This window comes from Carettochelys insculpta, chromosome 21, assembly GCF_033958435.1.
Source record: "Carettochelys insculpta isolate YL-2023 chromosome 21, ASM3395843v1, whole genome shotgun sequence".
NCBI classification, from domain to species: domain Eukaryota; kingdom Metazoa; phylum Chordata; order Testudines; family Carettochelyidae; genus Carettochelys; species Carettochelys insculpta.
Genome location: NC_134157.1, coordinates 2,770,414 through 2,796,423, shown reverse-complemented (window position 1 = coordinate 2,796,423; position 26,010 = coordinate 2,770,414). Strand labels below are relative to the sequence as shown.

Sequence of the window (26,010 nt, the reverse complement as noted above, 5' to 3'; positions counted from 1 at the left end):
AACTGGGGGGAGAGGCACCTCAGAGCACAATCCACAGCAGTCAATGCACTAAGTGCGGGTGACTGATGCTAACTAAGAGATACTAAGCAGAGGGGTGGGTGCTGGCCCCAACCTCCGCTGCTGGTGACCCACGTATGGGACACCCCAGTGGGGACTCTGGGGGCTGAGGCTCTTTAGCTGCTGCTTGCAATGCGGAGGTGGGTGCTGCTCCACCTGCAGTGGTACTACCCACCTTGCCATTTGAGCCTGCTGGCTGCAGCACTGACCCAGGGTGTGGGAGATGCAGCTGCAGGTACCTGTCTGTCTGAGGGGCCTCTCCTTCTCCCCTTCAGGCCGGGACCTGCAGCTCCCTCAGCTTAGGACAGTGCTGTGACCACTGGGCTCTGGGATAACCGAATTCTAAGACCTGTCTCCTCTGCTGAAGCTGTTCCACTGGGAATAACTGATGAAAACAGCGATTGGAGCAGGGGGACTGGACCCAGGGTCTCCCACCTCCCAAGCTGGCGTCCTAATCACTGGACCCCCTGTACTGCCCACTGAGAACAGGCCATGAGAGACTGCGGTCCAGCAGTCAGTCCCATGAGGGACGAAGGCTGTTCCAGTTTCAGTCACTCCAGCCAGCACTGAGGGGTCCCACACAATGCAACCCACAGCTCACTGCTGAGAGCCCCCTCCTAGAGGCGGGGGTCCCTGGCCAAGCTGAGCCTCTGAGCATGCCTGCCGTAAGAGGCCTCAGGCCTGACTGAGGCAGCCAAACACTCATCTTCTCCAGCTTCAGTCAGGCAGCTGGATGCCAGAGCACACCGTGTGTCTAGCCAATGTCTCCAGTGGAAAGTCAGGTACCCCCGATATCAGGCAACAGCCAAGCAGGAGTCTCCCTTAACTTTTAGGCCCAACCTGATGGGAGCCCCAGAGGGTCAAGCTGTTCTCAAGCCAGACCCACCACTTAACCTGTTGGTCCCACGGCAGAGCCTTCCGCCTGCTGTGCCTCCTGCAACATGAGCAGCAACTTTCTTTGGCGTGCTACATGTCACGGTGTGCACAGCACAAGGCGAAGGGCAGGGGGGTCAGGGTTTGGGGCTGCCCTCACCCAGCCCCGCCACGTCGCCTCGCCCCAGGAGAGCCCGGCTGCTTTTGCACAGCCCAGACCTGACTGCCTAGTCACACCCGACTGGGCTGGGGTTGGAGTCTGGCTTTGTGGACTGCAGTGGTGCTGCGCACAGACACTTATGGGCCTAACTCTGGAGCTGAGGTTTCCCAGGTGCTTTGCGGATCACACCCTGAGTTCTTACCACCTCTTCCTCCTCCTCCTCGTCAGGCGGAACTGCCAGCGGCTTCAGTGCTTTACGGGTCCCAACTTTAAACAAGTCTCTGTCCTCCTCCTCAGCCAGGCTAGAAAAGGGCAGAATTAGCCTGGGCTCATTCTCGGAGGGGAAAGAAGGCAGGAGCCGCCTGCTGCCCTTTGGGAAGACGTGCTAGTCCCACCCCCTGGGGCTGTCCGGCAGTAACACATTGCTCACCGAGGTGTGACACTAGCTGGGCTTACACGGTAAATAAATAGCACAACTCCCCATCAGGCAGCCTGACGAGATCACAGGCCAGAATGGAACTTTACAGCAGCTGGCTCTTGGCCACTGCTCTGCAATGGAATCTACTGATTCAGCTAGAAACAAGGGACACTGACCCTCTGACTGCCCCGTTAGCAGAGCAGCGCTGCAGTCACTGGGGGACTTGCTCTGGGTCAGGACCACTGCCCCACAGATAAAGTCACTTGGGGCCACATGCAAGTGACACACAGCAAACCCCCAAACCTTTCACTGACCTGGCCCTCAAGTGAGGCAGAGCAGGGGTGAGGAACCAACACTCCTCCCGCAACTCCCTTTGTGCGCCTGCCCCATGAGCGGCTACTGAAGCGCAGGGCTTCCCCAGGGCCAGAGTAACTCTTCTGGGAGCCCCCAGGCTTTGGGGTGGGACCAAAAATGAGGGGGCTGCTGGTGGGGGTGCAAGATGGAGTGCGGGAGCAGGCGAGGAGTGTGAGGATTGGGGCACACACCTAGAACAGCTCTGTGCTTGCAGGCACCACCCCCACCACTCCTATTGGCTGAGTCCCAGACAATGGGAGTGGCAGGGGAAGAACTGGCTTCCCCACACTCATCTTTTCCCAGCCAGCTAGAGGGGGAATAGCAGCACGGAGCTGCCTGCTCCCCTGCCAGGCAGCACCGGCTACACACAGGCTTCTGCGCCAGCTACCCACTGCTTCCTCTGCCTCGTGGGTGGGATGAAGGGAGCTGGGCCCAGATCTGACCAGAGGCCAGAGGCTGCCCAGCCCCAACGTGCACTAGGTCCCAGCCACATGAGCCCTGCTTGACACTGGACACCTGCAGTGGCGGCTGAAAGGTTAGAAGCTGCAGAACTGGCCAGCAGCTCACTGAGCATGGTGCCCTGAACCAGCGGGGTAGGCACCAGCTGCCAGATGGCCGTCCCACACTACCCACCACCAGTGGCGGGGCAGCTGCACCTCAGTGGGAAATTGCACAGCCACAGCACTCTGCCCTCACCACTGACCTGGAAGCCTTCTGCTGGGGGCTAGCTGCCAGTGCTGCGGCCTCTGCAGGCTTGTCGGTGGCTGGACCCTTCTCTGCCATCTCAGATGTTAGGTCACAAATGCTGGAATCCGTTCCACAGCTGGGTGTATGCACAATTCCCAAATAAGTCCCCCCCTCTGCACTGTCTGGGGGCTCCAGTCCTGCAGTCTCCTCAGTCTTGTGCTCGGTGGCTGGGGTTTCTGAAGCTCTGGCCTCTTCCACTGCGCCCAGCTTCATGTCTACACCAGACGGCTCCAGAGCTCTGGCCTCAGCAGGTGCCGTTTTTGGTGAGCTGCCTTCACAGTGAGCAATCCCACTGGGAGCACTTGCCTGCCTTTGCTCAGCCTGTACACAGTCTACGTCCTCCACAGGGTTCACCAGCCCTTGGGCTGCCTTTCCCTCCTGACCCAGTTCGCAGAAGGTACGTCCTTCATGTAGCTCCTGGATCAGATTCACTTCTGCTGCTGCGGCATTCCCGGTGCTCTGCCCTTCCACCCGGGATGGGGGAGGTGTAGCAATACCAGCCGACTCAGTTGCTGGCTCAGTTGGGCACACAGCGCTTGGTGCTGGCCCGTGCTGGACATCACCTGTATGGGTCTCTGCCTTTGGTGGGCCCTCTTGGTTTTGATCTCCAGTTCCAGCTTCCTCCTCCTCCTCACTGTTGCTCTCTTGCCTGCTGAGCAGCTGCAGAGTCACAGTCTGGAAAACAAATGCCAAGAAGAAGGGAAGGGAGCGTTAACCGCTGGAGATACACAGAGCCACACCTGCTTGTACCAGCTACAGCAGCGGCAGCACTGGAGGAAGGGAAGTTTCTTGATGCTTCAGTATCAAAGCAGACATCCAGCCTGGGATGCCTGAAGGGTCATGGGATTAGCTGGGCCTTTGAGGCACTCCCAGATCAGACCTTCAGGTCCTTTAGTAGGCAACTATCTAGGGCAGAAATGCTCCTGCGCTTGGACTCAGATGATGGCACCGAACACCAGACAGGCATCAGGCAGCCCTGCTGCCCACAGAGGCAGCCACTCATGACCTGCAAAGGGGAACACCAAGCCCAGGCAGGCGGGACACAGGAAGACACTGATCCTGGACGTGAGGAAAGAGGAAATTAAAACTTCTTTCCTAACTGCCAGTGGGATGTTTCTAGCCAAGAGGAAACACCGTGTCCAGTTACAGCACAGGCTGCAGCACACAGTCCTCCCTGCCGCCCATGGGACTTGAAACCAACCCAGCTGCGCACGCTGGGGAGAGGAGACTGTCGAGCCTGCTGACAAAGCAGCTACAGAGTTGACGTGTCTGCCACCCACCTCCCACTACTCAAGCCCACCTGGGGACATGTTTGGGACCCTGGAGGTCAAAGGTTAGTTCTAAGTCAGGGCACCGGACGCACTTGTCCAGCTCACTTGCGGCTATATACAAGTTCCATTGCAGCCCCAAATCTAAGCTCACAATCTTCTGGCTGCCATGGGATTTTGGACAAAGTCTAATTAATAGAGAAAGCTGTTTCTGCCTTAACTGTTGAAATGAGGCTGCAGCTGTGAACTAAGCCCTACTCAGAGACTCTCTGGCTGAAGAAGCCTAAAACAAATCTAATCTAATCCCTGTCAGGGTGACCTGGAGGGAAGGAGCAAGTACAGGTGGCCGCTGGGGCTTGGGGAGGGCCACGGGTACTTTCTAAAGTGGCCTGGGAAGGGCAAGAGCAAACTTCTTAGATTCAAGTCAGCAAAACGCCCAGCAGGGACTCAGTCCCCTGGGCTGGGTACCCCACCTCCAGCGCCTACTTCCCCAACGGCACAAAGCTGAGCACGGCTGCACTGGAAAGTTTCTTCAGTGGCAAAAACCACCGAGTCTCATGCCCAGTTTTCCAAAATATTAAAATCAAACACAACTGCCCTTGGCTCATTCTGCCTGCCTCAAACAGCCCTCTTGCCCTATCCTCTATTGCAGGGACGGGGAACCCATGCCACGGCTTGCCTGGACCCGGCCCACAAGGCTTGTCCCCCCTGCTGCAGGGGGATGAGGCAAGGGGAGAGTCCCGAGCCTCAGAGGCTGGATCCAGGCAGGAGGGAAGTGGCAGCTCTGTCCCTGCACTCACTTGCAGGCTCCACCCCCTTGCTCCCACAGGCCAGGAATCATGGCCAATAGCAGCAGCTGGGGAGAGGCCTGCAAGTGCAGGGCCATGGACAGCCACCTGCACCATCCCCCGACTGCCCTGGGGCTGTGCCATGTAGGTGGCCCATCTCCAGCCCAGCCCACGCCCCCTCAGCCTGCTCCTGCATCCTACGTCCCCACCCAGACCCTGCACAACAACCCCAGCCTGCTGCTGGCAGCCTGCTCATTCTTCACCCCACCCAGAAGAGTTAATCCTCTGCAGCATCCCCATCCAGCTCCAAGGGAATAACGTGACTGTCTTCTTTGCCCGTCCTCAGTTGGGGGCCACGTCACTAAGGGTTTTTCTTGCGCTTGCTTCTCACCTGTGTGGGGTCCCCAATTGATTCTTCTGTGGGTCAGTGGAACCCTGACAAGCCAAGAAGGGTTCCTGACCCTGATCTATTGTTTTGGAAAGCTCAGCAAAGACACAACACGCGCCCCGCCCACGGTAGCTGATCACAGCTTCACTCTGTTCCAGGCCCAGACTAGAGGCAGGTGTGTTCTTTTGGTCCAACTCTCCTCCCCACCTTTGCTTGTTTGAAGCCCAGCAGTACCGTACCTTGATGGTGTTCATGACAACATGAAGAACTGTTCTGCCACTGTACGACTCCTCCAGCTCAAATTCCCCCCTCAGTGACTGAAATACCCCATTCATGATCTTCTTCACCTGAGAATGATGGAAAGAAGCACATAAATATGGCAACTGTGTAATCTGCAACATCAGAAGAAGAATCAGCCACCAGACCAACAGCACAAGAGTCACTCCAAGAGGGGCCACCGTTATGTTGATGAGAATGCACCTTTCCCCTCCAGCACTGCACGACTGAAGACCTCCAGAGCTGCACTGAATATGACGGATCACAGCACTGGCACTGCCAGGGCACATCACAAGTGGCTACTGGCACTTTCATTTTTTAAGAAGTGGAATTTGTATGGAGGGGTCAGACTTCACAGTAAGAATCACACTGCATCCTCCTCCAAGGTGCTCTAGGGAGACACATTGTAGAAAGGAATCTAGGCTTTATAGTGGACCACAAGCTGAGCATGTGTGATGCTGTTGCTAAAAAAGGAAACAGATTCTGGGATGCATTAATAGGAGCGCTGTAAGCAAGACACGAGGTCATTCTTCTGCTTACACTGATTAGGCCTCAACTGGAGTACTGTGTCTAGGTCTGGGCCCCACATTGTGGGAAAGATGGAGAAAGTCCAGAGAGAAGAGCAACTAAAATGATAAAAAGTCTGGAAAATATGACTTATGAGAGATTATAAAAACTGAGTTTGTTTTGTTTGGAAAAGAGAAAGCTGAGAGTGGACACGAACAGCTTTCAAGTACCTAAAAGGGTGTTACCAGGAGGAGGGAGAAAAATTATTCTCCTTAACCTTTGAAAGCAGGACAAGAAGCAATGGGCTTAAATTGCAGCAAGGAAGATTTAGAACAGACATTAGGAAACGCTTCCTGTCAGGGTGGTTAATTACTGGAATAAATTACCGAGGGTGGAACAGAATCTCCATCACTGGAGGTATTTAAGAACAGGTTAGATAAATATCTAACAGGGATGACACAGATGGTGCTTGGTCCTGCCATGAGGGCAGGGGACTGGACTTCATGACCTCTTGAGGACCCTTCCAGTTTTTCTATTATTTGATTCTATAGGAGCAGTAGAATTCACAGGAACAAGCTTCCCCCAGAGGAAAGGGCATGGTCAGGGTGTTTAATAAACGACTCTCCACCACCAAAGGGAATATTTCAGGGCAGACAGGGAGCAGATATGAGCTCTCCGATGAGGGTAAACCAGACTACATTGGTTGGGTTGTCTCACCTCTTCCGTTGAGTCCGCAGGTGGAGATCTTGCCTGATTCTCCAGCAGAGAGCCCCTCTCCAGCTCTCTGATGTGCTTCTCATAGCTAGCCTTCAGGGCAGCAACATGGGACTGCAGGGCTGAATACTGTCAAGGGAACACAGGAAGTCAGAGCAGCTCAACAGGTCTTCAGTGACATTTCACACCTTGCTCCTGGCTGGGCCAAGTTCAGGTTAGTGGCAGCAGCACATTTGTTCCCAGTGCCATAAAACTGCCCTTCCCTGTGCCCAGATCAGCCACTGAAAGCAGCACAAAGTTTTTCCCTTCTGCCAGATGACTAACAGCGGTGGCCTGAGGCAAGATAGAGTATCAGTGAGGGTTGGCCTCAGGGTTCACCCTTTACCTTCTCACGAATGGGTCCCAGTTGTTCCAGCTGCTCCTGAAACACAACGAGTTTTTGCTCCTCAGCACTTCTAGCGGATTTCAGAGCGGCGAGCTGAAAAAATGGAATCACAACCATGGCCATAAGGGGTCAGACTAACGGTCTACCTGGCTCAGTATCCTACCTTCCAACAGTGACCAGGGCCACATGCTTCAGAGGGACGGAACAGACCAGGTAATCAAGTGATCCATCCCCCCTCACACCATCCCTGCACATCTTGGCTTACAGCCATTGACGGACCTGGCGCTCAATGGATTTCTCTAGTTCTTTTTTGAACCATTATAGTCTTGGCCTTCACAGAATCCTCTGGTGAGGAATTCCCCAGGTTGACTGAGCACTGCGTGAAGAAACACATCCTTTTGTTTGTTTTAAGCATGTTTATTAATTTCATTTGGTGACCCTCTGGCTCTTGCGTTAAGAGATGGAGTAAATAACAGTTTCCCTATTTACTCTCTCTTCTACAACATTCCTGATTTTATAGGTCTCCATCATATCCCCACTACTCATCTCTTTTAGAAGCTGAAAAGTAACAGTCTTGTTAATGTCTCCTTAAAAGGGAAGCTGTTGCACCCCCCTACTCATTTTTGTTGTCCTTTTCTGAACCTTTCCCAATTCCAATAAACCTTTTTTGTGATGGGGAAACCACATTTGCATGTAGTATTCAAGATGTGGGAATACCAGGGATTTATATAGAGAGAGATGACATTTTCTGTCTTATTATCTATCCCTCTCAACAACCCCCAACGTTCTGTTTGCATTTTTGTATGCTGTTGCACATTGTGTGGATGTTTTCAGAGAACTTTCCACAACGATTCCAGTTCTCTTTTTTGAGTGGTGGAAATTAATTTAGACTCCATCACATTGTAGGTATAGTTAGGTCTTCCAACATACATTACTTTGCATTTATGAACACTGACCTTCATCTGCCATTTTGTTGCTCAGCCATGTAATTTTGAGAGATCCTTTTGTAGCTCTTTCCAGTCCGCCTGGAACTTAATTATCTTGATTAGCTTTGCATCATCCGCAAATGTTGCCACTCAGGCTGCACCAACACTACAGCAATCTTTTGAAAGAAGTCCTGCTGGAAGACCTCTTCCAAAAGAGCGAGTCCACACACAAAAAAGTGGATCAAAAGGGTGATCTGCTCTTTGAAAGACCAGTTAAGGGATTGGAAAAAGTCAGATGCCGTGAGGACTGCTCTTCCAAAACAAGGGCCTGTGGAGCATCTACATGCTTTTTCTTTGGGAAGAAGCTTTTCAAAGAAGGGCTCTTCCTGAAATGGGAGCAGAAGAGCATTTTCGAGAGCAGCGCCGCAGTTTATTTAATTTCAAAAGTATGTTTTTTGCGTGTAGATGCTCCACAGGATATTCAAACGAACTTGCTAGTGTAGAGCAGCCTCAATGTTTAACCCTTTCTCCAGATCATTCATGAATATACTTAATAGCACTGGTCCCAGAAGTGCCACTGAGGGACACAGCTATTTACTTCTTTCCTTTCTGAAAACTGACCATTTATGCCTACACCCTTTATTTCCTATCTTTAACCAGTTACTGACCCAGGAAAGGACCTTCCCTCTTATCCCATGACAGCTTACTTTACTTAAGAGCCTTTGGCAAGGGACTTTGTTAAAGTTTTTCTGCAAATCCAAGTACACTATAACCCCTGGATCAACCATGTCCTCATGCTTGTTGGCCCCATCAAACAATTCTTCTACAGTGTGAGGCATGATTGCCCTTTACAAAAGCCTTGTTGACTTTTCCCAAGAAATGCTGCTCATCTACATGGCTGATAATTCTGTTCCTTATATTTTCAACTGTTTTGCCTGGTACTGCAGATAGGCTTACCAGGCTGTAATTGATAGGATCGCCTCTGGAGCCTTTTTTAAAAAAAGTTTGTATCACAATAGCTATCCTTCAGCCCTAGGTACAGAATCTGACTTAAGTGATAGGTTACATACCACAATTCGCAGTTCTGCAATTTCACATTTGAGTTCCTTCAGAACTACGCGGTTCTGGTGACTGATTGGCATTTTGTTCATCAGTTTGTTGCAAAACCTCCTCTAACCAAACCTCAACCTAACACAGTTCTTCAGATTTGTCACCGAAGAAGAATGGATTAAGTTTGGCAATCCCCCTCACAATCTCAGCTGGGAAAACGGATGCAAAGAATTCATTACGTTTTTCTGCAAAGGCCTTATTTTTCAGTGCTCCTTTAGCATGTCTATCATCCAGTGGCTGCCTCGTTGTTTATCATACGTTCTGCTTTTAACGTCCTTAGAAGTTTTTTTTGCTATTACTTTGACTATCTGTTCAAATTCCTTGTTGGCCTTCTCCTCACTATATTTTTATACTTCCCTTGCTAGAGTTTATGCTCCTTTCTATTTTCCTCAATAGGATTTAACTTGCACTTTTTAAAGGATGAATTTTCTCTCTTTCTGCTTTTTTATTTTCTTATTTAGCCATGGAGGCATTTTTCGGGGTCTCTAGGCTTTTACATTTAATCAGCAGTGAGATGCATTTTAATATTTCCTTTCCACCACACCTTTCACTTAAAGGCTGACATGCTCAGCAGACACCAGCAGCAGCATCTCCTGTTCTTAGGTCAGTGCACCCCTTAACTGTCCCACACAGAACCCCTGCGGATACAAGAATTAATCCCGACCAACCAGGAGTTAGTGGGAGCTACATCCAGACATATCCTACAGCCAAGAGGGGCACTGTGATCTCCTCTGAAAAGTCACAATATTGAGACCACAAAGCACATCCAGGCAGCAGAGCACTGAGTGCAAGGGGCCCCACCACACCCCTCCCATTTGCTTACAACAGCATGCGGGACGAAGGTGGGGAAAGGAGTGCCGAGACAACTGGTTTGCAAGGGAGGGCTGTCTACCTTCTCCTCCAGCTGGGTGATGCGCTGCTGTTGGGAGTCCCTCTGCTCACACACATCCTGGTACTGCCGCAACTGCTGCTCCTTGGCAGAGGCCAGCATGCGCTCGCATTTTGCTTCCCACTGGGAGTCCAGCTCTGCCTGGATGAGCGACAGCTGCCCATGAAGTAACAGAAGTTATCAGCAAGAACTGCCCGTACCTGACAATTACAGCCATGCTCCAAGCAGAGAATTCTGGGGCAGGGCCTGAGTGAGGGAAACTCTTCCACTTTGTTCTGCCAGCTTGGGGTTGGTGCTCTAGTCCTGCAGCAAAGCATGATTCTATCTTCCCGGGGAGGAAATCTCTCTAATGCTGGCTCAGGTTGCAACCCTTTGCTTTACCAGTTGCTGTTGCTATTTGAAGAGTTCCTAATTGTGATGGAGCTGTTCACCCTCCCCTCTACCAACAACTCTACTGTTCCCTAACCCCACTCTGACTCCTTAAAAGCCAGCAACGTTCCTCGGCCATATACATTGGCCAAACTGGACAGTCTCTGTGTAAAAGAATAAATGGACACAAATCAGGTATCATCAATGGTAACATACAAAAACCTGTAGAACACTTCAATCTCCCTCGACATTCAGTGACAGATTTCAAAGTAGCTAGCCTGAAATAAACACACTTCAAAAACAGACTCCAAAGAGAAACTGCAGAGCTGCAATTCAATTGCATATTTCACACAAACAATCAAGGGCTGAATGGAGATGGAGTGACTGGCCAACTCCTCTCTTTGTGTTCACACCTCCACATTAACTGCTGGAAGTGGGCCACATCCTCCTTGACTGAACTGACGTTGTCAGCTCTGGCCTTCCTCTAGATTGGGACTCCCTCCCTTCTGTGAGCCTATATATTTAGAACTGCCTCTAGGATCTCCACTACATTGCATTTGACGAAGCGGGTCTTTGCCCACGAAAGCTTATGCTCCAAAATATCTGTGAGTCTATAAGGCGCCACAGGACTTCTCGTTGTTTTTGCAGATACAGACTAACACGGCGACCCAACTGACATTGTTCTCCTCCTGCTCTGCCGGCACCAGGGCAGACTCCCCCTGGTTACCTGCTGAACACTAAACCACTTGCTCTGCAAGAGTAAGCGGACAAGATGTGCACAAGATCGAGGCTGCTCCTGTTGCCTTAAAGCCACACGAGAGCTGGCTAGAGATCAAATTCAATTCATAGCCTGTTGTTTTGAGTTAAAAGCCTTTCTGTCTCCCCATCAGCATTCCCTCTCGCTTTTCCCCACCCCTTCAGGGAATGAATTTTGTACACGTAACACATTGCCCTCATATTGGTGCATGGAACAAAATTCACGTCACAGGGTGGAGGCCAAGGGGTTCCGAATGCAGCAGGGCTCAGGGCTGGATCACAGGGTTGGGGTGCAAGGGCTTCAGGCTGTGGCAGGGGGACTCTGGATTAGAGAGGCCTGGGCTGTGGTTGCATTGTGGCCAGGGGAGAGGTGCTGGGTTCAGGCCATCCCTTCCCTGACTCAGCAGGCTGGAGACCAGGCGCGGCTGGGTGGAGGCAGCCCTCCTCCCCAGCTTGGGCCAGTGCCTTGAGCACCTGTGTGGTGCTAACTAGGCTGCTGTGCAGCTGCACACCTCACAGGGACCGCAGCTCTCCAGCTGCCTGGGTCACTGCTTTCTTTGGAGTCATCAGTAAGAACCCGGCAGCTGGAGATAAGGCAAAGCAGAGGAGCAGCAGCACTGGAAACGTGGCCAGTTCTTCATTCTCTCACTCAGGCAACTGATGCAGCTTTATCCCATGTACATTTGGGCTGTGGCCACACTACCCGCTCCTGTCAGAGGGGGTATCCTAGTGAGGTGCTCCATGAATATGCAGTGCCTCATTAGCATAAAGGCTGATGGATGCGCTTCGAAAGTGCCAGATTCTTCCCATTTAGTTTTGGGAAAAAGGGGCTTTCAGAGTCAACGGGGGTTGTTTCAAAAGGCCCCTGGCTATATAGGCAGCGTGCGTTTCAAAACCGGCTCTTTTGAAGCGCTTGCGGCTGCTATTATGCTAATGAGGCACTGCATATTCACGGCAGTGCCTCATTAGCATCTGCTGAAGTGGCTCATTAGCATGTCCCCTCCAAAAGGAGCTGGTAGTGTGGCCACAGCTGTCTAGAATCCAGCTGGAACCCACACAAACCTCTCCAGCTGGAGGAGCTCCCCATACCTGCTCTGCTGCTGCTTGATCTGTTGAAGTCCGAGCCTTCTTCAGGAGCTGTCGAAGTTTGTCCAGTTCTTCTTGGTAGGACCGGCGAATCTCATCCATCTCCTCCTCAGCCTGGCTTCTCTCCAAAAGGGATTTCTTCTTCCTCTCAGCGAGGTTCTGGAGCACAGAGGGCAGGAAGTCTGAGCACAGGACCGGACTGAATCTCGTTCCCTAGGGCAGTGTGGGCAAGCTCATTTTCACTGCTATTCTATACTGCTATTAATGCACAAGGCACTTAAACTTCAGAAAGTGCAGGCCTGAACCAATGCTCCCAAAGGGCCTTGTCTGCGGAGAAAGAATTGCTAATCCGAAACCTGGCACAAGTGCAACATGCAGCTGGAATTGAGCATCAACCCTGAAATGCAGATGCCTGGGCCTACCTTTTCCAGATTCTCCTTCTCCACTTTCAGGTCCGCTACCTCTTCTTCCAGCGCCGTCACCTTCAGGTCCAGTTGCCTGCGGTTCTGCTTCTCAGCTCGGAATTTAGCTTGAGCATCTTCTGAGGATTGCTGGAGCTCTGCAAGAACACAGCTCTCTCTGGGTTTGCACACTTCGTATTTCAAATTAATCCGAGCGAGAGAAAACTTGCAGCCCGGAGCAAGATTGGAACACAGTGGTGTGTGACTTCAGCGGGGTCTGGGATCTGTGACATGTTATCAAAGCTCATATGTGGGTGTTACTGTCAAAAATCTAAACCGGGCCACCTGCTCTTCTCCCCTTCCATGGAAAGGCCTCAGCGCCAGCGATTACACTGACACCACTGTAAACGCTCTGTCCTTTTCCAAGAAGGCTCAAAAGATACAAGGCTGTGAAAAGCTGTCCTATGTTCTCCTCTTCAGCTGGCTTTTATGAAGGTGTCTGTCTGTCTGTCTTGGGATTGGGCCTGTTGACAGAGAGAGGCAAAGGGGGCAAATGCCCGAGGTCCTGAGCAATTTACAAGGGTCTTCTGCAGTGTCTGGGAGACGTGGTCCCTTTTAAAGTGCCTGGGCAGTCTGCAGGACTCCTGAAGTCCCAGGCACGTGCTCCCAAGTCTTGGTGCCTGCAGTGGACTGCAGAGACACTCCACTGGGCAGGTGGTGCCAGGGCAGGGTGGGCCCTGGGCAGCCAGACGGGGAGATGGGACAGCAGCTCCTGGCCACGCTGGGAAGGCAGAGCCAGCAGGAGGAGCTGGTCTGGCTGCGACAACAATCACCACAAGTTTGTAACCACGGAAGTGAGTGGGGAGGGTAGAGGCTGCTGGGAATGGAGGGAGGGAGCCAGGCTCCAGGGTAGAGCTGGGTACAGGGCTTGGGTGAGCAAGAAGCGGTGGAAGAACTGGGCTGGGAAGGGAAAAAAGAGTGGGGTGGGGGAGGGGGAGGTAGGGAGGAACAGATGGGAGAAAGAAGCCCAGTGTGTGGGGGGAAGGAGGGCCCCAGGACCACTGGGGCACAGAGGAGAAGGAGCTGGCAGGCAGAGGGAGAAGGAGCAGAGCTGGGCAAGGGACTGCTGGGGCCAGAGCTGGGCTGCAGAGGGTTAGAGGAAGAAGGAGCCGAGCTGGGCACAGGACCACTGGGGGCAGACTTGAGAATGGACTCAGGATGCAGCTTCTGCAGCAAAAAGTCACAGACAGCGCCTTCTGGGCGCCAGCTTGGTCGGGGGTCCACCAGGGAGAACGGCAGGGTGGGGGGTGCTGCTGACAGCACTGGCCTGGCAGGCAGGCTGTGTTAGAGGAGATGTTTATGTGGACTGGTGACTCTTTTCTGGGGCCATGTGGCTAATCTCAGGAGGGGATCACTGCTGGTGTTCAGGGCTGGTTTGGTGGGGAGGTGGGCTGGCACTGTACAGAGGGAACAGAGATGGAGTCTCACCAGAGAATGGGTTGTTACACCCTAGTTTCATTATGACTAACTGCTACCCCTGTGCTTATTTACTGACTTCTCTTCCACCATGGTTGTGTCCCACACGAGGGCTGATGCCAGGAATCTCTGAGATGGTGCTACAGGAAGAGGGATTAGTTGACCCAACTGCAATAGGGTCTTAGATACATGACCATTAAGGACTTCCATATTTTCTGGCACAGCCACCACCAGTCGGTGAAGCGGAACCACTATTGTATCAGTTCAAATTAGTCCAGCTCAGTAGAGACCAGACGCAGTCAGCTGATATCTAACAGGCTGGTATTCACAAAGGCCCTCCTAACAGGCTCTTTTGCTGGCAGTCTCCACAGGGAGGCTAGGCAAGAAGCAGAGCTTCCTCCAGCTCAAAGCTAAGACACGTTATGCTACACAGGCCCTTTTTAGCAATGATGGTGGCTGCCACTGAAGTACGAAGTTGAGTTCACCAAAACAGCTGACCTCGAGTTAGCAGAGAACTAGACCATGACCGAGGCAGTAGAGCTCACCCCCTGAATGACCCCTTACCTGATAGCTGTGCTTGCAGCTTGCTGAGATGGGCCCCATGCAGCTCTGCCTCCTGCAGGGCTGTGGTCAGCTGCGTGCGCAGGTCCATCTCCTTCTTCTGGTGAGCAGTCAGCTCCAACTGGAGACGGGAGACATGTGCTGTAGCAGCTGCCAGCTCCTCTGCAACTTTGACCTGTAGCACAAAACAGGGGGAAATATCAGAACTCCTCAGTACTCAGGTAGGGTTTCCAGAAGTTGGCTCACAGGCAATGCCAGAAGCCTGATTCCATGCTTGCTTTGCATGATGAGATGACAGACACCCTCCTCCATTAGAGAAAAAGCTTGGTGAAAGTTGCAGACCAAATATGATCCAGTGTATGCTGAGCTGAGGGGCCTGCTGCAGCAGAGCATGCTGGGATGGACCTCATCTCCCTACTAAAAATAAGGGTGTCTTTGGGGGCACACTGCAGAGCACTATGGGCTCTATTTAACCACACCCTCCATCTTAATTTACTCTAGCGGCTGGCAACCTCCTCATGTCCAGGACAGATCACATACATAAATTTTCCTGGAACAAAAAAAACTTTGAATAAGAAATTTGTTTCCTCGGTGGACTGTGCCATTCAGCCCTTTGGGACCACCAGCTGACCAGCATCAATGCCTAATCGCCCGCAAAAAGCCCAGCATGTTTGAGATGACAATGCTGCCCCAACCTTCTAGACTTGTCAAATGATTAGAAGTGATTGGATGATGTGTTCATGGGAAGTGTGTCATGTTTGGGCCGAGCAGGTGTCAGATGGGAGAGGACATGCAAACTATTTTCAGGCGAGTACCAGGGTCAGTTCGTAAAGACTAGCTGTGGAGAGGGAATTTCAGAGCAGGACGTGCACTCTGCATTCTCAAAACGGTTTGAGAGACACTAGTTTGCTGAGGTATTTTTCTGGCTTGCCAACTTTTAAGTGCACATATGTTATGCTTATAACAGTGATCCCTGTTCTATTGAGCTGTTACATTTGGATGTATTCAAGTCGGTGATTCACAAGAAGCTAGATACTAATAGGGGTTCTCACACACAACTTGTTAATGACATCTTATTAATAAAGAACTGAAAAGCACAAAGCTTCTCAAGGAAAAGGATACAAACTAGATCCAGCTCTAAGCCTTTCAGGACAGGGTCAAAATTCACGAAGAATATACTGTCAAGACAAGCTGCATTGTAACAGTGGGTACTTGAACAGCTCCTATTGTAGTTAAAACAGCAAGAAGCCTGGTGGGCACCTTAATGATAAACTTATTAAGGCCTAAGCTGTCCTGAGATACAACTCACGTCCTGAGCTGCTTGAAGTGAAAGGCAGGAATACAGAGATGGGAGTGTGACATCAACGCTAATTCAATCAGGGCAGATGTGACTCACCACCAGCAGCGTTGAGAAGGTTAGGGCACCTGAAGGGGAAATTACTTACTGTAATGAGAACCATTCTAGGCCTCTGTTCAGACCCAGTATGATGGGGTCTAATTTGCACATTAATTCCAGGTCAGCTGTTTCTTGTTGCAGTCACTTTTGACGTTCTTTCGCCCAAGAATGGCAACTTGCAACTCAGTATCTGTGTGTCCCGAGAGGTCAAAATGCTCTCTTCCCCCTGGGTTTTGTATGTTACCATTCTCTACATCCAATTTGTGCCCATGTATTCTTTTGCATAGACAGTCTGGTTTGTCCAATGTAAATGGCAAATGAGCACTGCTGGCACGTGATGGTATATACCATTTTAGTAGGTGTACATGTGTACAAGCCTTTGATGGTAGATCTGATGTTGTTTGGTCCTATGATGGTTTCACTAGGGTAGATGTGTAGACATAACAGCATTGGAGAAGGACAGAGTGGGATCAGATTAGAGATAGTGCACCAGCTGCACGATGGTCAGCCACACAGTGCAGGGCACCGGTCTGGCTCGATGTGGGACAGGGAGCTGCCTGATGAAAGAAGAGTAGAGGCCTGGGCTTTGGACACTGCTGCTGTAAGATGACCTGCAGCAGAAAGCTCTTGGAAAGATATGAAAAAAGGGGTGGCATGTGAGAGTCAACTGGAGAGGCATTGGATGAGGAAAGGGATGAGGTCACCCTTCCACTAAGTGGGGGAAGAGCCAGCGTGCTTCAGAGGAGTTCTGGGAACTACAAACTGTGGCCTGTTGAGAGAACTTCCTGGTCCCTGCCCAGATGTACTCTCTGCCTCCCACAGGGTTTCAGCAGCACACAGGCCGTGAGCTGAGAGGCAGCTGTGACCCATAACCTTATTCTATGCTCTTTACAGGTAGGCCCAAAAGACAGGCTTAGAGAGCACCCTGAGAGGGGTTTAACTGATACAAAGGGAGAACAGGGGCTTGTTTGCTGTGGGGTTTAGTTATTGTGGGAGTCAGAACATGTTTGGAAGTAGGGTTGAGTTATACAACGTAACATTTGCTCTCAGCGGGAGTCTCAGCACTGACTGCATGTAGGCCGCAGGCAGATTGGAGGCTGCTCGACTTTAATCCTTCCCTATGCTCTTGACAGATGAAATCCTGTTCCCGATGGTTGGACTGAGGGGGTCTGGTGTGAGGTGAACACACAGCTATGCAATGCAGAGCACACAACGGGGCCTCAGGCCTCGTCTCCCAAAGTTGTTTTTAAAAAAACCACAAGGCTTCTCGTCTGTTGCATAACCTCTGGGCTAGTGAGCAAGAGAGCTGCATTTTCAACACAGGACCCAAGCATCCAACTATGCCATCGGGGCTGATCCACCTCCACATCCACTAATATGATATATGTCATGTGCCAGCAAAGCCTCTCTGCCACAGACACTGGACAAACTGGCTACTTCTCTGACACTTGAGAGCCTTCTCCAAAAGTACTAGGCTGCCAATCACCCTTCTCCATGGGAGAAATTGTGTGATCAGTTCACTAATTAAACAACAAATTACAGCAAGTGTGAATGAGCATTCCTTGTGGAAGGGAAAATAAACAGTAAATTGAGTGTGTAAGTTGCAGGGCTTTTAATCTCAAGAGAGGCTGCCTCCAAAGGAGGTTCCATAAACTCAAAAGGAAAATAGAGATCCATTTCTTTTACCAAATCAGCCTGTGTCAAACAGTGGGGGGTTGTTTGTTTTCCCCCCATTAACTTCCGTATTCTATGCCATAGTATCTGAACTCCTTGGGTTGGTTTCATGCACTCAGTTGAAACAGTGCAAAGGATTGTCCTCACAATTCCTCCTACCCAGCTGCCTGTCAAGTAGTGCTGGTGGTGGTCTGTAAAGATGAATGAGGATCTTCAGTTCAGGAAAAGACATCATCAAAGCTAGAGGCACATGTGAACAGTAGGCTATGGGAGAGAAACCCCAAGGCTCTAGGAAGTCAGGGACACATTGTCTCACCTGGTCCCAGCCCCGATCCACTCGTAGCATGTGCTGGGAAAAGAAAGCAGTGACAGGAAACAGGAAGAGTTAAGAACACCAAGTAGAAAGGCAAAAGCATTAATGATTTAGAACAGCAGTTAAGTGTGGCACTGTAGGGGCCTGAAAGGTGACAAAAGACACATTCAACCTGTTCCTCCTCTGACACCTTCAAAAGCTCAAAGATAAAAAGAACAGCAGTGAAGCCATGTTTAAAAAGCAAGGGGCAAAAACGTCTCAAATGTTACTGTACGGAATCTGGATGGTCAAATGGACTATGCACTCAATGGGAAGTCAGGATTCCCTGCATTCTAATCTCTGTACTGCCAGTGACAGCAAATCATTTCACCATTCTGGAGAGGGCTGATACCACCAAGCTTGTAAGTACATGGCAAAGCTAAGTTACAGATCCATTGCTTCTCGCTGCCCTGGGTCCTGATACCTCGGCCACGCCAGGATAGCAAGCTACCCCCAGTTTGCATACCTAAGAGCAGAGATTCTCTCAGTCCTCCCTGGTTCTTTATTACTAAAGCTGTGTACATCAGGAATTTGCTTCTCCTGCAACAAGTGACATAGCTACACCAGAGCAAAATGCCAGAGATAGACGAGAAAAGCCAGAGAGTTTGCAGTGATACAGCTGACTGTTTGAAGCCAGGGTAAGCATCTTCAGCACAAATCATGGCTTTTCTAAGCTACAGGAATAAATGAGCCACCACATTTGACTGCTGGAGTTGGGTTAAGTTTCAGCACGCACAGGGCACAAGGATGGATACGATCTTACAAAGAAAATATTTTGAATGGTACTTTTCACATAAGTAAATTGCCGTGGTTGCCCCAGTGATGCTGTGTGCTCAGACACGAATGGAGGGTAATCACTGAACAGTTACCGCCTCTGTAATTTACCAAGGGCTGTTGCTGGAGAACATGCCCCAGCAAAGCACTTCTTGCCTCATGGTCTAGCAGCACCCACCATACATTCAGCCCCTCGCTGCTCTGTCACTTAACCAAGCAGGAAAGGCCGCTATTGTATCTTAGAAGGAACTGTGGTCTCCACCTCTGTAAAGTCCACCAATTCACTGTTCTCAAATGAGGAAGCAGAAGAAACACAAGCACTTGTGATTAATGGCAAACAGGAAATGTGGGGCATACCCCACACAGTAAGGGCAGCAGAGCAAGGTTCATACATTATTCTGGCAAGCACAAAAAGGGGCAGCAATTGGTAGCAGTACCTCCAAAGCCTTCTCTCATTAGTACATTAGAGTGTGCTACACTCTTCCCACTGCATCTGCACAGTCCCAACAAGCAACGCAGGGCTGTATTTACCAGGGCTTACACATAAGTAACTAAAGGCAGCAGGATGAAAAGAAACATCTGGCTCCTAATTGCCTTTTTCACGTGAAACTGACAGGCTACTCGAGAGACAAGGGGGGGGGCGCAATAAATGGTCCAATAAAAGATACTACAGTAGCTGAAAGCTGAGGTGTCACTGATTTTTCAAATTAAGGCATCTTAGCAGAGACTCCAACCAAGCAGGTAAGAAGATCATTATAAGGGTGTTTGGCTGTGTCCAAGTTCTACCAGCCATTTCACAGTGGGAGAGGAGCATTTCTGGGAATCTGACAGTATAGTAAAATATGCAAAAATGCATTTTGAAATAGTTATTAGGTTCTGCTAAGCCACACAGTAGCTTAGCCACAATTTGGCTATGAAAACAAAGTTAAGAGTAACTTTTGCACCCCAAATACCAATTGAAACAATGTCCAAGCTCAGACATCTTTAAGCTTCATGAAACAGAAGCGGAGGTACTGCAGTGCTGGGGCCTTGCAAACACCTAGACAGACAGCAAGGAAGATGAAGCTAATGGAGTTGGAAGCCATGACTGACAAACACAGGATCCTCATTTGGAGTTAGAATCTCCAGGGTCCGTCAGATACAAACTGCAAACCCCCTCTAGCCTCAGTCAGAGCTTTGTGCTGGTAGCCACTGCTCAGCTAGTTTTACCTTCTCCTGCTCTGCATGCAACACCCTGGCCTGAGTGTGTTCATTTGTTGTTTGCAAGGAGTTGTTTCTCTGCTCCATCAGCAGGTTGCTCTGTTCAACATACCTAGGAAAGGAGGGGAAGCACAGAGAGTGACTTGAGTGCAAACACCGAAGGGCACTTGAACAGCATTCCCATTAATATTTTCCACCCTTTTGTGCTGCTCATGTGCAACACCAATATTGAGGATGTGTACGGAGCTGCACCACCTGCACAAACAAAAAAATACAGACACAAATATTTTTAAATATTTCATAGGCACGGAAGAAGAAATAGTAAAACAAGGGATCATTAACAAGGAGAAATGCTTAAGAAGTTTATTTAAGATGCAATAAGAAAATTAAGTCTACCCTTCAAGTACATATATTAATCACACTAACAACCCAAGCTAGTAAACACACCAAAATGGGGCACCATGAGAACAGCGTGCCCCCCCGTATGTATGTATGTGTGTATACACACACACACACACACACACGACATGACTATTAAGTAAAAGCATAAAAACATGCACCAGAACCCCAATTTAACACCCTCCTCCCACAGATCACTAAAGCATCACACTAAATCTTCAGAATCTCTGCTAACACTGCTCTCAAAAAATTAAGCATCTGCCAAAACACCACCATGCTACAGATGTTGGCAGTTCATAAAACTATCCCTCCTGCATGCTTATTATCTGCACATAGCTCACCTTTAAGATGCTGAACAAACCTATGAGTCAACTAGAAATAGTCATGCTCTCCTTGCAAATGTTACTATGATATTTACTGACACGGGAAAGGAGAGTAAAAGACATTCACTCAGGCTTATACAGTTTCTCTGGGATGTCAACTGTGAATCTGATTAACAGAGCACAAACAGAACAGTGAAAATAAGTAATAAAACAACGCAGACAGCAAACAAAGCCACGAACAACTGAAAGCACTGAAAATATAAAGGGAAGTAAAACAACAGGTGGCTGGTCATGGGTATTTTAAATGAATGTTTGCAATCCACCCTATGCCAGTGAAACAGAGAGCTGTAAAAACAGATAAAAGTTCTCCTGGTTTGAAACCCTCACACTGCATGTGTCACCAACTCAAAGAACAGGAGCCCCAGAGCACATTAACACCTGGTTTCCAAGTTTGCAGACAGATCCTTGCTTCAAAGAACTTGCAAATAAGGTCTTCATCTTACAAAACACCTATCATCATACTTTGACCCGCTCTGATCTTCTGGTTTTGTTTCACGCATAGGGCTTTCTGGGGTCAACACTGACAGGGGAACTCCTTGAAGCAGTGAGGATTAAGGAAGGCCAAGGGGACCTTCTTCTGTGAGGACAGCCCGAGCAGTCAACTACTGATAAGTTGATTTTAGCTATGCAATTGGTGTAGCTAAAATTACATATCAGTGGTCAATTATTATGTCTAATATAGACATCGCCTAAGTGCTTGCTACTTCAGAGTACACCCATTGACCCATAAGAACCAGAAACATACCAGAGGAGGTAGCTGTGTAGTCTGTATCTTCACAAAACTAAGCAAGCAGTCCTGTAGCACCTTACAGGACTAAATTTTATTTATTAACTAATGAGCTGTCATGGAAAAGACCCACTCCAGAATCTGAAGAAGTGGGTCTTTCCCACAAAAGCTCATTACCTAATAAACAAAATTGTTAGTCTTTAAAGGTGCTACAGGACTGCTTGCTTAGTTTTGCAGAACTAAAGGCCCGATCTTTGCTATCTGCTAAATTAGGTTTCCAATACCCTTAGTAACACAGGATTTTAAAAGAAAAAAAAAAAAAGTTATACCAGAGATATCAGATAGCTATAACACCCCAAAAGAATTTTGTTAAAAGAATCCTCTTCTTTCTCACCTTAAGCCACTAACAGCTATGTAAGCTTGTTTGATGTGTAATGATGCAAGTGTCAGGACCTAGGCTTCTCTACATGCTTTCGCTTCAGTATTCATTCACTAAAGCCTGCATCCTTATCTACAAAAGCAGCCTAAATTCTTGATAATAAGAAAACACCAATAAAAGTGCAGTCTGATCCTCTAGTAAGATCTGCTAATGCAGAATCTCTCTGCCATCTTTACCACTCTGCTCTGGATCTGTCTCCCTCTGGTCAAAATAAATTTTAGCCCAGACTGTCTAACACCGCCACACAGACGGTCACCCACAACAAACTCACCAAACGCCAAAAGTAAGTTCTATCTTTCCCTGCTGATAATAGATGAAAAACATATTGGTCTAGAACTGCAGCGGGTTCACTGTTTTGTGTTTGCTCTTCAAGTCTAACAGTGGCAAATGGCAGTGTGCTATTATTCTGTCTCCCATCATATTTTTCCACACATAGTTCAAATGCTGTGATCATGTCACCAATCAGTTGATAATTAATACCAGTTCCTCCTCACTCCAGCCTCAACAAGAAAGGGGAAGATAGACCAAGCTCCCTCTGCTACATTAATGGGACAACAGAGTTTCTCCCACATACCCATATACCTACTATGCCCCAGCATAACCCACCTGAAACTTAGGCCTCCTGCCTCCCCCACTGGCCCCTATGCAGCCTGCTTGCCTTCCCTTCCCGACCCATGGAGAGAGTCCTGTGTCTCCCCCTCTGCACCAGCAGCTGCAGCCCAGCCAGGGCGCTATGCTGAGTGCAAGAGGGTCCAACTCTTGCAGCAGCCCAGATGGGAGTCAAGACGCCCCAAACAAACTCCTTACCTGCACCTCACTGGCCCCCAGCCCCTAATTTCCCACCTGACCCATGCAATCAGTCTTCCCACCCAGCTCAGCTTATGTCAGCAGGAGAGAGCACTGTGTTTCTCACAGGCAGCAGCAGATGCAGCCAAATCCAGCTGCTGTGATCAGAGATTAGATCTCTCCCCCTTCCCGGCTGCCGTCACAGCCTGAGATGCGCATTGAAGCACGTGCAGATTTCCACTACCTGAAGACACACAGGCTGCTGGCTGTGGCCACCTGAGATCTCTCCTGGGTGGCCACCCAAGTGCTCAGCTTACAAGGAACATTGGTCCTCTCCCTCTGAGGTCAGTGATCTTTGCTCCACTCTGCCGTGAAACGAAGACCACCTCACCAGGTAAAAGAAAAGTGCAGCTAAGTAGCCAGAAGATGGCTGTACCTCCCATTCCTCACCGTTGATTCCGCTCAATCAATTCGCTGATCTTCTCATTCTGTTCTTCAATCCGGCTGCTCTTCTCAAATATCTCCTGCTTCAACCTCTCATTCTCCTAAGGTGTAACCACAGGATATGAGCAGAGTCACCCTTTTTGGGGTGATAAGGAATGCCACCTACAGCTGATTTCATCATCAGAAGAAATGTAATAGTAATGCTGCTACTGCCGAGGCAGCTACAGAACACAATAGTAGCTTCCTCATTAAGCAGCCAACAAGGCTACCCAAGCACACAGTCACCCTCACCTGAATGATGCGCTGGATGTTGCTCATGAGCATGGTAGGCTCCATGGTAACTGAAGAGATGCCAGGTAACAGCAAATTGCTGCTGGTGTTTTGTTTCTGTAATTCCTCCACCTGTAAGGAGCAAACCATGGAAGCCAGACTTCAATAAGCTGCTCATGCGAACATTTAGCAGTGAACAGAAGTCAAGACTATACAAAGCTTCCATTCAAGCTGTCATAACTTCACCTGACACACACAAAGTAAGTGTAATAGTATCTTTTCTTGGACCAACTTTTGCTGGTGGATGATACAAGAGGCATGCAAATGAGGAAATTGAAAATTCAAATAAGATGCAGATTTATATATTTGGCACCTCAATTGCCTATTCTTTCAAAAGGGCTTCTTTTGAAAGAAGAAAAAGCAGTGTAAATGTGGCTCTTTCGAAAGTCAGCCCCATCTATGAAAGAACCCTTCCTCCCCCACTTTTTTTTTTTTGAGGGGGAAGAAGGGTTCTTTTGAAGATGGGGTTTACTTTCGAAAGAGTCGCATCTACACAGCTTTTCTCCTTTTGAAAAAATATGCAAATGAGACACAAGATACGTAAATATGTACCTCATTTGCATGCCTCTTTTGGAAGAGGAATGCTAGTCTAGACACAGCCTATATGTTTGATAAGGGCAAGAGGATTTATCCCCTTCAGAAAAGCCCCTCCCTCCCCTCATTAGGTCTCCCTCTTCTACCACCACCTCTATGTCTTTACCTTGGCAGCTAGGTGATCTACTTTATCGCCTACTTTGCTAACAGCCATTCGGATTTCAGTGTTATGTTGTCGAGCTTCCATCATCAGGAATGAAGTAACGTCACCAGGTCCTAGAATGGGAAGGAGAGAAATGACCACTGAGGCAAAAAGACCATCTCAGAAGCAGCAGTATTAGCACTGATCCGTATTCAAAGCGTGGCAGCTGTGGGGGCCACCATTAAAGGTGAGGTATGTTATTGCTTTAACTATAAGAAACCAAGTCTATGGTTCAAGAAATCAATGGATGTATTCACAGCAATTCATATATTTCAAGGCCAGAAGGATAATGTAGTCTAGGCAGTTGGGAGAGGAGGGGAGGGAATAGGGACAACACCTGCAAGCCACATCCCGCTCATGGGACCCTTCAGTCCAGTTCCTGACTCCCACTGGGCAGTGAGTCTGAGACAGCTTTGCCAGGAGTACCAACCCTAATCCCCTAAGCACCAGTCTCCTTGCTGTTCAGCCAGTCATCAGAGCTGGACCCTCCCAGTCTCCTATGGCCCCAGCCGCAGGACAGAGCCTTGAAACTGCCCTTATAAAACTCCCCTCCTGCTGCCTACCCCTTTCCAGGCTACAGCCCCCTAGGTAACATTCACATTCATGGCCCTCCATACAAGTTCCGCACCCAGATGTGGCCCTCAGGCCAAGAATTTTGTCTACCCCTGGTCTAGCCTGACCCCCCTATGCAACTCAGGCCAGAGAACTGCCCCAAACTAATCCCTGGAGCAGGGGTTCCCAACCTTCTTCTTTCTGAGCCTCTCGCCCACACCCACATGCTATAAAAGCTCCACAGCACACCTGTGCCATAACTTTTTTTCTGCCTATAAGAGCCAGAGCCTGCGTTAGATGGTAGCAAGCAAGGCACCTGTCTGAGGCCTCATAAGGCAGGAGGCCCCGCAATGCTAAGTTGATCAGGCTTCATCCTTAGTCCCGAGGGCCAGAGCTCAGACTCCAGACTTCAGCCACATGCAGCGCAGCTTCAACTTTCTGCCTTTGGACTCAGCAAGTCTAGGGTCAGCCCCGCTTGGCAGCCCCCTGAAACCTCTGCATGGCCCTGGAAACCTGTGTGAGAACCACTGGCCCTAAAGTATTTATCGGAAAACATCCAGTCTGTCATTTAGCAAAGTTTAAATGAAAAGAACCATGAGAGCCTTGGTAAATCATTCCAATGGTTAATTATTCTCACTGCTAAAACCATATGGCATTAGTTCCAATCTGAAATGATGTGGTGTTAGCTGCCAACTATTGGGACCATTACCCCAGTTTGTTAGATTGAAGAGCTCTTTGTAAATACTTGTCCCCCATGTAGGGATTTAAACATTTGGCAGCAACACTGATGATCTACAGATATACAGAACAGGAAAACCTATGCAGTGGCGTAATGAACAATTAATTTATAATGAAATTTAACAAGTGGCTATGTTAATGTTACTAGCTACGTGCACACTTGGGAACACGCCTGGGGACTTTTGTACTAAATGTAGTCTCTCCTCTGAGTGTGTGTTTGTGGGTAGGGGCAGAATTGGAATGATTAAGAATCATTTTGCTCTTATGAGTCATGAAAAAAATACATTTCCACCTTGCTGAATAGACCTTGTCAGCTCTGGCCCTCCCTTTTTCTGGGACCCCATTCTTTAAATACCCCATAAACCATGCCCCCCTCCACTCATGCATATGATGAAGTGGGTCTTTGCTCACGAAAACTTATGCTCCAAATCTGTGTTAGTCTATAAAGTGCCACAAGATTTCTTGTTGTTCTAAAAAAATAAAGTAGCACAACATAAAACTGGGCTGACAGATGGAAATACAGGGGCCAGCTCATGCTCTGAACAGGATGGGCATATGTCTGCTTCCAGTC

At 49.2% G+C, this 26,010-nt stretch overlaps 1 protein-coding gene across 7 annotated transcripts in view; it reads right to left on the bottom strand.

Annotated features, from left to right (window-relative positions):
* FKBP15 (FKBP prolyl isomerase family member 15) overlaps positions 1–26,010 on the bottom strand; it is a 59,382-nt gene that overhangs the window by 2,936 nt on the left and 30,436 nt on the right. For 5 of the 7 annotated variants that reach the window (XM_075015763.1, XM_075015766.1, XM_075015762.1 and 2 more), the window contains 13 exons: positions 24,114–24,223; positions 23,375–23,485; positions 23,090–23,184; positions 19,915–20,017; positions 14,513–14,684; positions 12,494–12,630; positions 12,075–12,230; positions 9,864–10,016; positions 6,936–7,028; positions 6,554–6,679; positions 5,293–5,400; positions 2,566–3,284; positions 1,293–1,392 (listed from right to left, as the gene is read on the bottom strand). In XM_075015763.1, coding sequence (XP_074871864.1) covers positions 1,293–1,392; positions 2,566–3,284; positions 5,293–5,400; positions 6,554–6,679; positions 6,936–7,028; positions 9,864–10,016; positions 12,075–12,230; positions 12,494–12,630; positions 14,513–14,684; positions 19,915–20,017; positions 23,090–23,184; positions 23,375–23,485; positions 24,114–24,223 — 2,183 coding nt within the window. The remainder of the gene's footprint in view (positions 1–1,292; positions 1,393–2,565; positions 3,285–5,292; positions 5,401–6,553; positions 6,680–6,935; positions 7,029–9,863; positions 10,017–12,074; positions 12,231–12,493; positions 12,631–14,512; positions 14,685–19,914; positions 20,018–23,089; positions 23,185–23,374; positions 23,486–24,113; positions 24,224–26,010) is intronic. The other 2 variants (XM_075015764.1, XM_075015769.1) reach the window with 2 other exon arrangements.